We start from the raw sequence: 13108 nt of genomic DNA, 5'->3' as shown, positions 1-13108 counted from the left end.
ATTTGAGAGTTACATAAAATAAATTTAAAAGTTGGAAACGAAAATAAACAGGTGGAAAGTTTCAAAATACTAAAATAGAATAAATTTTAAAATTAAAAAAAAAAATAGAGGGAAGATATTTTAAATAGATAAGAGCGCCGATGATGTGGACTCCAAAAGGAAAGTTCATGCATAAGTGCTAAATATCCTAAAGAAAAAGAAACTTGATAAAAGGTGGTTCCCACTTCCCCACATCAAAACTTTTACCTTTTTGTAAAATGATCCAAAAGTTTCGAGAAATAGCAATATTGCCCCAAACCCAAAATTGACTCTTCCTTCCTATAAAGCGCACAATCCTCTTCCCCTGTTTCAACCCAAAACTTCAACTACAACGCCGAAAATCGAAAATCAAAATCATGCCTCCTCCTCCTCCCTCCGCCGCCGCCGGCGACATCGCCGCCCTCCCCTCCGACATCATCCAGACTCATATTCTCACCCGCCTCGACGGTCCGGCTCTGGCCTCCGCCGCCTCTGCCTCTTCCAACCTCCGCCGTCTCTCCTCCGAAGACGAACTCTGGCGCCGAATTTGCACCGCCTCCTGGCCTTCGATCACTCACCCGCGTGTCCGGCAGGCCATCGCCACCTTCCCTTCCGAACACTGCTCCTTCTTTTCCGACGTATTTCCCGTCCTGGACTGCCGATCGCTGCGATGTGACCTGGAGCGTTCCTCGTCCGAATTGATCTCCGCCGTGGACATCCACTACCAGGACAGACTCCTGTTCTCGAAAGTCCACTCAATCGAGACGGAGACGAATTGGTTCCTGTGCTCCCCGTTCCGGATCGACCTAATCGATCCGAAAGATTCGATTCCATCGCCGATTAGACGGTGCGGCAAGGACGAGGACTGGCTAGGGCACCTGGAGGAGAATCTGAGGGTGAGTTGGATCGTGATCGATCCGATGAAGAATCGGGCGGCGAACATCTCGAGTAGGAAGGCGGTGAAGGTGCGGCGGCACTGGTTGTCCGGCGAGGTGCAGGCGCAGTACACGACGGTGATGGGGGAGGCGGTGCAGTGCGCGGTGGTGGTGAGTTGCGGGGAGAAGGAGGAGGAAGGGATGGAGATGAGCGTGACGGAGGTGAGTATGCAGATGCTGGACATGGAAGGGAAGCATTTGAACGGGAAGGAGAGTTTGGGGATTTTGGGGGAAGCCATGGAAAGGGGGAAGAGAATTAGGGCAAAGAAAGAGGAAGGAAAATTGAGATTCAGAGAATACGAAGAGATGAGGAGGAAGAGGAAGGCGAGGAAGGAGAGGATCGAGAATGCTTTGGATATGGTGTGCATTGCCACTGGAATCTCCATTCTTTTCGCTTTCTCTTCTTTCCTCTTCTTCTCCACATAGCCACCCATTTCTTATTTCTTAATTTAATTACATCACAACACTAAATAACCCATTATTTTTATTATTTTCTTTTAACATTTTTACACCTCTCAATTTCCCAATGTGTAAATATTCTCGTGAGGAAGAGAAAGTAATTGGCAATCCAATTTAATTGATTATTTCCTTTTTTGTTTTAATTTTCTTTACCTTATTCTTATCGGCCAGGTTGTAACTTTTGTGAAGTCGGTCACATCTATTTGTGTAGGGTTTAATTGTATTTATGTCAGGGGTTCCTAATATTATAAAAATTTAATTTGTGCGTTTCTGTTTTTGTACCTGCAAGTTTCATTTTCAAAAATTAATAATTAATAATAAGCGATTGAAAACGATTAAGACTATGAAATTTTTTTATTAATTTGAATAATAGTTGAAGTTACGAGCCAACATGAGCTTAATTTCTTAGTTATTATAAGTTCGAATCTCAAGCTCAATAATCTAGACTCAAGATTTTATAAATTCAAATATCTTCATTTTACCTTATTTATAAATTTGAGTAATAGTTTAACTTACTCAAATTTCTCCATTTTACTTTTTTTTTTATGGATTTGAATAATAGTTTAAGTTCGATCCAACATGAGTACTCACCAATGACCAAGACATTATAAATTCAAACTCAATACCAAAACATTATAAATTTGAATCTAATGATCAATAAGTTTGAATCTCAAGTTCATAATAAAGAGGTTATAAATTTAAATTTCTAGGTCGGTTGGAATCTTTGATTTTGTTTAAGGATAAAATTATGATTTAAAATAAAAAAAAAATTCTTTAAAGAAATAGTATGAAAAGTTTATGGTAGGGTCTTTTGGCAGATGAGATTTTCCATCCTCTGGAATCGCAAAATCTGTCAAATTCAAGTGGGGTAGGGGTATTATCGTATTATTATTATTCACGGATTTCAAAAACAGCCTTTCCGTTCCTAGTTTTTTTTTTCCCCTCACAAATATATGCCCCTTGTTTCGATTTCAAAATAAATTTGAAATTAATTATTAGTATTTTAATATTTTTAGATTCATTTTACTGTTAGTTTCAAATAATTATTACATAATTTGTATATTTTCCTCCAAACTTATAAATTCATAATTTAGTTTGTTAGATTTCGAATGTGTATCCTTTAGTTATAGAGAAATTTATCTAAATAAATTATTGGATTCTATGAAAAAAGTTAGTTTGTAAAAACGATATTTAATATCCGAAGGTTATAAGTCCAGCGCATATAATTATTATAAATATCAATATATGAATTTGAATTTGGAAACAAGAGATTTACTTGATCATCGCCATCATATGTTCTCTCTTTCTTTCATCTCTTCTCTATTGCCATCATATGTTCTATCTCTCTTTCATCTCTTCTCTCTCACCTATCAAAAATTAGTACATACTCACTTTACAAGAAATTATCGTAAACTAATTTATTTTTGGAGTCAACTTTTTTTTTCCTTTTATCCTTTAATGAAAGACATTTAAGAATATGTCTGCGTATATGAAGTTTAGACTATCATATATACACATAATGTTAATTTAATGCAAAACAATTCAATTATACATGATCACTTATTTATTTATTTTTGACTAATTATACACATTTAAAATCAATCTAATTATGCTAAAATGAGCATGATAAATAACGTCTACTTCTTATTTGATGTTAGAGGTTCAAATTCTCGTACCTTGTACTAAAAAAATCAATTTAATTATAGCTATTTGGCGAACTTATTATAAATCTCCCCAAGATGAACATGGATTATTCAGTTACAATGATATAATAAAAGATTAGGAAAGAGGTCTCCATTTTCCTATGGAAAGAATTATTCATATATTCTTGGACTTTATAGTTATTTTAATGATTTTTTTTGAGTAAAAATCAATAAAATTGTTTATTAACGGTGTCATTAAATATGAGTATTGGGAGTCGGTGCCTATTAACATCAATAATAACAAGTGGGCTTCGGCCCACATAATTTTATTATTCGGCGTTCTATCATAATTAAAGACCGTAATTTAACAGGAATTACCAATATTTTATTCCAAACATATCAGTCACGAAAGTCTATTTATGATTAAATGTTCTGTTCGGAGGGACCACGAAACACTCGAAATTGATATTTTCCCACGTTTTTTCCCATTAATTTTATTCCAAATTAGCATATTTTTCTAAGACAAATACGTCTAAAGTGGCACTATCCCAGTATATGTTTTAACAAATTGAATTACGATAAGATTGAATTATTAATACGTATTTTATTTATTTATATATTTTTTTAAGAAGCATTGGTAATGGATTTGAGCTTAGTTTCCTTTTTTTGTAATTTTTAAATTTTCAATTTAACTCATGTGAGGTTAGTTTTTATTTGATTCCATCGTTGGTGTGATTTGACTAAATCATAATAATCTGAAACAAAAATTTTAAAACTATAGAAATAGAGTGCAACTATATCCGAAACTATATAAATTGAAATTTTTAATGGATGAAATTAAACTTGAATTAGAATCATTAGAACAAAATGGTTAATTTAACCTAAATTTTAAAGGGTTAAATTTGTGTCAGGGTATGTAAGAGTGAAATATATGGTGATTTGTAAGAATAGAATGAGATCAAGGTGAGTGTAAAAAGTCGATAGTATTATCATCAAAAAAATCAACAAACAAATAAAAAGAATGTACGATTATCTATTATTTTGTGTTTCTTCTCTTGTGGTATACGTGTTAATTTGTCCCATTGTTTACTTTTTTTTGATCATTTATTTGACCTATCATATAAAATTAGTTGGTGTTTATTTAATAGATATCTCACTTATCATTCTTAAAAAAAAAAAATACAACATTTAATGTCATTATTTAACCAATGGCATTACTAATAAATACTAGATAGAATTATAATTCAAAATTTTGAGACGGTTGAAAATTTTTAAAGTAGAAAAACTAAATAGACATAATTATTAAAATTTAATGCCTAAATTTGTGCCATCATATAGCTCAATTAACGGTAAAGGTATATATTCATGCTTCGTTCAAATTCTCATACTCTTGTACGGACTAAATTTGTAATTTAATAATAATTTTCATATTAGTTTTTTTTTAGTACAAAAAATATGGGGTTTAAATAAATTTAAACATTCAATGTCAAATAAAAGAGTTGTTATCATTTATGGCTAAGTATGCTTATTTCATTTTAGTAGTTAGCTTCTTGTTTTGTTTGCTAATTTTTTTTTCTACATGAATTAGTTGTTGGAATGGATAAATATTTAATGCACAAATCTTGTTTTCTATCTCATTTTCAACCAATTAGCAACCTCATTAAAAGCTTGCAATGCAAAGAGGGAAAATTTTTGTCATAAGATTCTGCTGAATATTTTAAAACTCAGTTATTTTTCTCCATTTAAAGGTAATGACAAAGATTTTTCATTTTTATTTTTTAAAAAGACTCGTTTCTTTTCGTTTGCATATTTATGGTAAATCCAAAGAACAAATATCATTGAAGACTATTGGGCTGGCCCAAATCTGGATTTGGCCCGGAGGAAAAGGAGCCCAAATCAAAGGATCGGGCCGAGGCATGGGTTAAATTGAGAAATTACCTTTATATCCTTTTTTTTAATGTACTCTTGATAGTTTTCAAAGATACCAAATATGCAAGTTTATTAAATTATAATGGAAATATAATTTATTTTTTACTACCCAGGAGTGAGTGCCCCTTTGACCCTATTGTCCCTAATCCCTGTATTCCGCAGGGATCATTGCTTGGTGGAATTGTATTAAAGTTTTATATTGAATTTGAAATTTGCTCTCTTGTAAACTAAGAATAAAAGTTAATTACAAACGTAACATAATAATTAAACGAATATATTGCATTGATGGTAATATATTTTTCAAATTACAAATTAAGGTCAAATATTATATTATTATTTATTAATATACTTCATTTATCAACTTGAGGATAGTTGAAACATATAACTTCTTTACTGTAGGTTACTAAAAAATTATTATTTAAAATCTAGAATGCAATAAATATATCTTAAAGAAGAAGAAGAATGCAATAAATATTATTGAGAATTTTGTTCTTATTTTATTTTATTTTAAATTTGAGTGAAATTTATAAAAATTGTAACAGTTACTATATTGTGATAAAAATTTCATCCTGCTATACGATATGATTTTTAGATGTTACTTTCATCGTTCACATAAAATGAGAAAAAAAAAAAGAAAGAAAATCGTGGAAACACATAATGACCATCCTGCCCACCGCCCAGTTTCTGTTTCCAGACTTTCTTGGTTTTTTTTAGACATTTCGTAAAAGGGAAGAGATAAATATATAATTCAAAAAATAAAATAAAAAGTTAGGTCCCACCGAGATTTGAACTCGGGTTACTGGATTCAGAGTCCAATGTCCTAACCACTAGACCATGGGACCATTTGTGTTTATGAACATTCAAAGTTTAAGTATTAATATTGTATACTATAGAACAATTATTATATTAAATTAGAAAAAAATTTGATTTTTAAAAAAATATATTTATTTAGCACTTTTTTGGTACCCCATCATAAAATAAATCTTACATGCTATAAAGATAAGTGTCATAACAAAATGGTTGAGAAATTTTATTTCTTCTTATCCTTTTAATCTTATCTTATATTCATCATCCAATCAATTGAAAAAAATAAAAACAAAAACAAAGTTGGATGCTTATTCGTAAAGAAGGTTACCACATACAACAACAACTAAAATTAAATATACAACAGATTTGATTTGGATGACGTGATAATAGAATTGACAAGAAAGATGTCTGGTTTGCAAGATTTGAATTTTGAAAGGTCATTTTCAAAATGACAACATTAAATTTGAATTAAAGATAAGCACTAATTATTAAAGGAAGGAGAGAAAGAAAGAAATTAAATTCTTTTGGAACTTAAAAACAGAGGCTTTGGATGTTTGTTTTGTTTGGCACATGGGTTTGTTCAGAAGCCTAACTTTTGGGGGAAAATAGGGTCAAAGGGAGAGGGTTAAAAACTACCTATAATATTATGAGTATAATATAATTTTTTTAAAAAAACAATAATGATAATTTTATTTATTGTATCTAAAAGTCACCAACAAAACAAGTTCCTTTTGTACCTTTTTACCCTTTTATTTTTGTCTTTGCTTGCTAGGTTATTCCTAAGAATATCTGTCTATCCATCAAAATTTTTATTTCCTTCCTTGTTATATGTACTTTGTAAGTGTAACTAAGAATCTTGGGGGGAATAACATAACTTTAGAATGAAAAAAAAAAGATAAAGAAAAATCCTATCTCAAAGATGGAAATGCATCACAGGGAATCTCTCTTTCTTATATGGGAAATCTTTTTCTTATTCATACCCCAACTTTTCTTTTGCTGTTCAAGGTTTTTTGCTTTTTGGATGCAGAAGCAGTTTGAAGAATAACTTTTTTATTTTATTTTTTCTAATAAAAAGTTTTTTCTTACCCCTCTTTTCTTCTTTATTTAATCTTCGGTTCACAAATTAACTTTTATTATTTTTCTACAACATTGGTGGTTGATAAATAAAACACACAGAGTGCAGGAGGACATGAATCACTTTGAAGAGAACGAGATACCTGGATAATCTAATTATTTATGTGTTCTATAGTAAAAAGATGCATAGCAACTAGATATATATTATTTAAAATTGAAATTAGGAAGAAATTGTAGCGTGATAAAAAAAGAAAAAGGCAACTTAAAAGAAATTGGATGAGTGGTTCTTAATTAGTAAATGAGAGACTGATTAAACATGTGGATATATAGAAAGCAATGCATCTGAGCTAAATGATGTGATTATCAAGTGAAAATGGCTCTTATAAGTCTGATTCATTAGACTCAAAGGTATCAGCCGACCAAGTAAATAAACTTTGACCAATTCGATTCAATCAACAGGTAAATTTTTGGAGCCATTTGGTTGGATGATCTGTTTGGTAAATTGCAAAAAAGTTGAGTTTGTATGTAGCTTAGAATTGATAAGTTATTTAGATTTGTTAAATTTATGTTTTAATATATACAACAACGAATTTCAAGAGAGATTTCTATATTTTGGGGTGAATTCACCTTATTTGAATGTGAGTCAAAATTCGTATTTAGATTGGATCAACCTAAAACATAATAACCTAACTTTCGTGAGTCAAAACACTGTTTTTAGCCCTAAGCAAAGAGAGTAAAATTATGATTTTGTTGAAATTATTAGAATTTGAATCTATGATATGGAGCCACTGAATTGTGTGTGTGGTGCTACCAAACATATATAGGGATGGGAAGTGGTTGAAAGGAAAAGATTTTGTTTTTTCTTCTCAACTTTTACACACAACCAATAATGGCGGGCGTGTATGAAAACTGAAAATCAAGAGAAAAAAGAAAGATTGATTTGACATTGGGAAAGATTAATTAAACAAAGAGATTGAGTAGAAAAATGGGGTTGGAATTATCCCATCCGTCCATGCAAGTTGTGACACAATCTCACTGGAACCTCTCAACTTCATCAGGTTTCTATCTGTTTGTTGTGTTCTGAATTTTGCTGCTCACTACCAAATAAACAAAACCAACTCTTTTTTTTTTCCCCCCAACCATTAATTTAATTAATTATGTGAATGATCAATCGAAAACAGCTACAAGGATGTTAAACCGACCATGTGGCATCTTCCAAAACATGTGAATCCTTTATGGGTTCTCTCTTTCAATCAAATTTTATATTTATATCACCTGCTTTCCTAATTTTTACCAACTGTTCTCTCTTCTCTTCTGCTCTACTTGGGTAAAATTAAATGCTTTTCTACTCTTCTCTTTTTATGAAGCCAAGAGAGGATGAAATTGAAGATGCAAAAGGTCGGGTTGAGTTACTGGCTTGGTTTAAAATGGGAGCCTAAAACGAGTGTCCATTATACCTATCATATCTTCATAATTATATGAGATTCGGAAGATTTTCAATTCCAAAATCTTAGAGAAATTACTGAAAGTGACCACCACAATGTAGTTCGTAACTATTTTGTATCATGGCGTCTATATATGATATGATATGTTACTAGGGAGTGGCTACATTACGACGGAAAAAAGCGGTATATTGGATGGATAATGGGGGAGAAACAGTGGGGGTGGTGGTGGAGTGATTGGAAGTGTGGGAGTTAACATGATGTGCTGTGAACTAAGGAACAAAAGAGGGGAAGTGGGGGGAAAGAGGGGCCTCATAGCAAGATTTGGGTGTTTTCTTACGGGGTTTTCTGTCTCAATGTTGAAAATACAGCCATTATATACCAACTCAACTAATGCCTAACATTTGGCCCTTCCCTTGCCCCATACCATACCCCCACTATCTTTCTCTCTCTATCTTTTATATCATAACATTATGGTATATAATAATTTCTTTTAATAATCGAGAGTCGAAATTTTGCTCCTTTATATCTAAGGGTATTTATGTTCGTCTCAAGATCCAAATCAAGAGACCTCAAACGTTTACCATCATTTGGGGCATGGGATAATTATATATTATTCCAAAACAATGTCGTTTAACAATTTTAATTATGTGTTTAGACCTTGGATTATCAGGTAAAAGAATGGTTTCAATGATTGACTGAGGCAATAGTATTATTATCTCATCATTATTCATTAGTAACAGGTATACAGAATTAAGTTATTAATGTTGATAGGTCCTGTTGACTGTTAATGAATTATTAATTATTTCTTCATTTATAAACTATTAGAGAAGCGAAACAATACATTTATGCACCCACATGCCAATGCAATCGCAGTTTCTTTTTATTGCAGAGTTAGGGTGAAGTTGGCAATTTGGGGAATTTTGGGGGCGTTTCCGCAAATATAGGGAAATGCAGGGGTGGTGGAGGGGCAAAAAAAAAAAAAGAACATTCCAGGCGAGCTTAACGGGGAGAAAGGAGACAGGAATGTAAATACACAGAACCCAGTCAAGATTCTAAATCGCTCATTTCCACATGCGAGTCCCTGATTGACTGTTGGCTGCTCACGTGGCTGCCACGTCATCCTTCTCTTTTCCTCTTAAGATTTCTGAAACAAAGCCATCCCGTTCAAACCAAACGCCTCTCTCTCTCTCTCTCTCTCTCTCTCTCTCTCTCTCTCTCTCTCTCTCTCTGTTTTTCTTCTGGGTTTTGAGATCTCTTTGATTCAAGACTGCCCAAAAATAGAATCTTTAATAATTTCATTTTTTTTCCTTCGCTGAATTCAAGGCTAACTGTTCGAAACTTGCCTTACTATAAACTGAAAATCAATCATCCCACATGAACTTCGCCTTCACCTCAATCTCTGCCACAGCCACAGCCGCAGCCCAGTAAGTAAACTCTACGATTACACCCTAAAATCATGAGAAATTTCTTCAATGTCTAGTATTTCATGGCAGATTTAGCAAGAGTTGTGTGCGTGTGCGTGTGCGTGTGTGTATTTTGTTATTTTTTTTTTTCTCTCTTTTCATTTGTTTGGAAATTGGGTTTTTGAAGCATAAATAATGTCGTGGGCAGAGCAGCAAACAGAGAAGAGATGTAAAATCAGAAAGCGAAAGGGCCCGTGGTCGTCGTCTTCTTCTTATTCGAGTTTGGTCCGCAAGTACAGATTCAAGAAATCCCCCACGTGGAAAATGAGTACAAAATCCCATTCTTCCGCCGGAAAAGGTGTGAAATTGAAGAACAACAACAATTCAGATGCTGTTGAACTTGAAGATAAGAAGGAGCTGATCAAAACCGGGGAAATGGTTTCTCAGATCTCGCATTCGTGTTTATCAGATCCGGATCCGAATTTCAACAACACCAAATCTGAGGTCAGCTTTTTTTTTTAAACCAATTTTTGCATTTATCGGGAATTGTGTTTGAGTTAATTTTAATTAAATTCGTTCGTGTAGAAAGTCGAGGGTGGCAGTGGGAGAGTACAGAGAAGAAGAAGATCGGCATGTTCTTTGAGGATTGGGATTGGTGAGATTGAAGTGGGTGGTTCCAATTTTCGGGGCAACGATTGTTTAATGGAGGTACCAAATAGAAATACCAAATACCAAAAATCTATTATTTCTGCCTTTCCACAAAATCATAATTTTCCGTTTTTATTTTTTTTCTCGCTGTTTTCTTTCAGTCCCATCAATGGTTTTCTTTGCTGTCATTTCCTACTTGTACTTCTCCACCAACCCTTTTTTCTTCTTTCCTTTTTCATGATACCCGTTTCTTTTCTTTTTTAATTTTTGCTTTCAGGAATTTCATGGTTATAGATTTAGAAACAATCTAAATCAATAATTATACATTTTTCCTCTTAATCAGGAGTAAGTAAGTGAAGGTTTTTTTGTTCTTGGTAAATATATGGTTACCATATATAAACCATAAATAATTACTTTTTTTTTTGTAATTACCTATTTTGTCTGGAGCTTAGGCTTTAATTCTAAATTTGGTTATCATTATTCAAAACTTCTAATTTAGCTTCTATAATTTTGCTAAATCACGTGTCATCTATAAATTGTTCTTTTCCCATCCAAGACTTACCTATTTTCTCCTATATTTTCAACTCTAAACTATAATACAGTGGATTAAATAAGAAATACATGCATTTTAACTTCTTTCCTTTTTTAAAGTAAACTAGAGGCATATTTTCAAAAGTTTTAAATTTTATCAGCTATATCATAAAAGCCAAAGCTAAATTCTCTGAACTATAACTATAAGAACTAAATTGTAATTAAACACAAAATATAAAGATTAAATTAAAACTTAGTTTGCAATTTAATGTTTTTTTTTCCTTTTAGAAAAAAGTTGCGAGGAACAAAAATTTGGGGTTTGAAAACTGAATGTAATAAATGTGGACAGAGGCACTGAATTTGACCACAAAATAAAGCTGTAGCAGTATTAAAACTCCATTATTGGCATGCGCACCATTTCATTATAATAGAAAGAAAAATTCACAATTATAATACACAGCTTTTTCAGTACATTAAAATAAGAATTTAACACTTTCTAGAATTGCAGATCGAAAATCGTAGCGAGGTAAAAACGACACGTCGGAAGAAGAAATTTACGGTGAAAACCCGTTTGAAGGAAGTGAGCAATTGCCTGACGACATCGAAGGAGCTCGTGAGAGTTCTAACCCACGTTTGGGGATCCCACGATGAGAAGCAGCCATCATCGGCGTCATCTCTGATGGCGGCTCTGAAATCGGAGCTGGACCGGGCCAAGACCCGAGTGGAGCATTTGATGAGAGACGAGCAGAGGTTGTTCCACGGCGACGAAATTGAGGCTCTGAGGAAGCGGTTTGCGGAGGAGAAAGCTGCGTGGAAGTACAAGGAGAGAGCGAGAGTTGGGAGTGCGATTAGTTCAATGGCGGAGGAAGTGGCGGTGGAGAGGAAGCTGAGGAGGCAAGCAGAGAGGCTGAACAAGAGGATCGGGAAAGAGCTTGGGGAGGCCAGAGTTGCGGTGGCGAAGGCGATGAAGGATGTGGACAGGGAAAAGCGAGCGAAGGAGATATTGGAGGAGATTTGCGAGGAGTTGGCCAAAGGGATTGGAGAGGACAGAGCGGAATTCGAGGAGCTGAGGAAGGAGTCGGAAAAAGTTAGAGAGGAAGTGGAGAAAGAGAGGGAGATGCTTCAATTGGCCGACGTTTTACGCGAGGAGAGAGTTCAGATGAAGCTGTCGGAGGCGAAGTACCAATTTGAAGAGAAAAACGCTGCGGTGGAGCGCCTCAAGGACCAGCTCGAGGCCTATTTCGTTGAAAACAGAGATCATTCTCAAGATTCGTTCAATAACAAACTCGACAAAATCAAGGAGCTGGAGGCGTATTTGAAGAAGATTAATTTCGGGTCGTACAACAAGAACAAGGAAGAAGAGGATTGTAATTGGGATGAGGAGAGCGATCTGCACTCGATTGAGCTCAACATGGACAACAACAACAAGAGCTACAGGTGGAGTTTCGTGCATGGCTCACACAACGCCTCCAAAAGGAACTCATTCGAGAAGGAAAGGAAGTCGCTTTCGGAGAAAATCCAGTGGGGGAGCATTTGCTTCAACAGTAGTAGTAAAAATGGAGAATTTGAGGGGGACGGGGAGCGGGACGGTGAAATTCAAATTACCCACAAGCAGAAATCTGGTGGTGTGAGGTGCCTTCGGGACATTCTATTTCCAGTTTCAGGAGTCGAAGAAAATAAAGTGGAGAAGACAGAGGATGCCATGCCTCTCCAAATTGATGAACCTTGTTCGGTGGTGGTGATGAAGGGATGAACAAACAAAAACTATTCTTCTTAATTTATTGTTCTTGGATTGGGAACTACTTTGCTTTAAGAATTTTTCTTCCCAACGGCTGATTTTGGCTAAGAATGTAAATAGAGTTAGTTGTATACAGCCAGAATGCGGGCGTCCAATATATTATCTATACCATTACATCTTAATTTCCCTTTTTTCCTTTAATTTCATTTCAATCTAATAATAATGCTTCTTTTAGATTTGTTACTCTTCGGAAATTTTAGAATTTCGCTCAATTTCATGGATTGTTACAGTTTTCTTTTTAATAATTAAATAACCTTGTTCGGTGGTGGTGATGAAGGAAAGAAAAAAGAAACTGCCATTTAACCAATAGAATGCGTAGTAAAGCATTGTTAAAAAGAATTAGAATTAAATAAATGCATTTCGAATTTTGACTGTTTCAAAATTGATGCCAAAGCAAAGCGATGGCGATGTTAGGTCC

General features: G+C 34.0%; 2 protein-coding genes and 1 non-coding gene across 5 annotated transcripts; 2 read left to right on the top strand and 1 right to left on the bottom strand.

Moving 5' to 3' along the window:
- The first annotated feature begins 275 nt into the window (after nt 1-275).
- LOC111020643 (putative F-box protein At2g36090) lies at nt 276-1537 on the top strand. The gene has a single exon (XM_088120481.1). The coding sequence runs from the start codon at nt 396-398 to the stop codon at nt 1377-1379; it is 984 nt and encodes a 327-aa protein (XP_087976607.1). The 5' UTR covers nt 276-395; the 3' UTR covers nt 1380-1537.
- A 4217-nt stretch (nt 1538-5754) lies between these two features.
- On the bottom strand, nt 5755-5826 carry TRNAQ-CUG (transfer RNA glutamine (anticodon CUG)). Its single transcript has one exon. It is a non-coding gene; the product is annotated as a tRNA-Gln (tRNA).
- Nucleotides 5827-9492: 3666 nt separating this feature from the next.
- LOC111020667 (trichohyalin-like protein) lies at nt 9493-12873 on the top strand. Of its 3 annotated transcripts, none has more exons than XM_022297385.2 (4): nt 9493-9734; nt 9901-10217; nt 10299-10421; nt 11401-12873. In XM_022297385.2, the coding sequence occupies exons 2-4, from the start codon at nt 9909-9911 to the stop codon at nt 12643-12645; spliced, it is 1677 nt and encodes a 558-aa protein (XP_022153077.1). In that variant the 5' UTR covers nt 9493-9734; nt 9901-9908; the 3' UTR covers nt 12646-12873. The 3 variants fall into 3 exon arrangements, with proteins under 3 accessions (XP_022153077.1, XP_022153079.1, XP_022153078.1); XM_022297387.2 differs by having other exon boundaries at nt 9494-9734; nt 9927-10217; XM_022297386.2 differs by having other exon boundaries at nt 9494-9734; nt 9922-10217.
- Nucleotides 12874-13108: the final 235 nt, after the last annotated feature.

Source organism: Momordica charantia, assembly GCF_013281855.1.
Source record: "Momordica charantia cultivar OHB3-1 chromosome 2 unlocalized genomic scaffold, Mcharantia_2.0 BLBB01000002.1, whole genome shotgun sequence".
Classification (NCBI taxonomy): Eukaryota; Viridiplantae; Streptophyta; class Magnoliopsida; order Cucurbitales; family Cucurbitaceae; genus Momordica; species Momordica charantia.
This window is presented reverse-complemented; position numbering and strand designations above follow the sequence as displayed.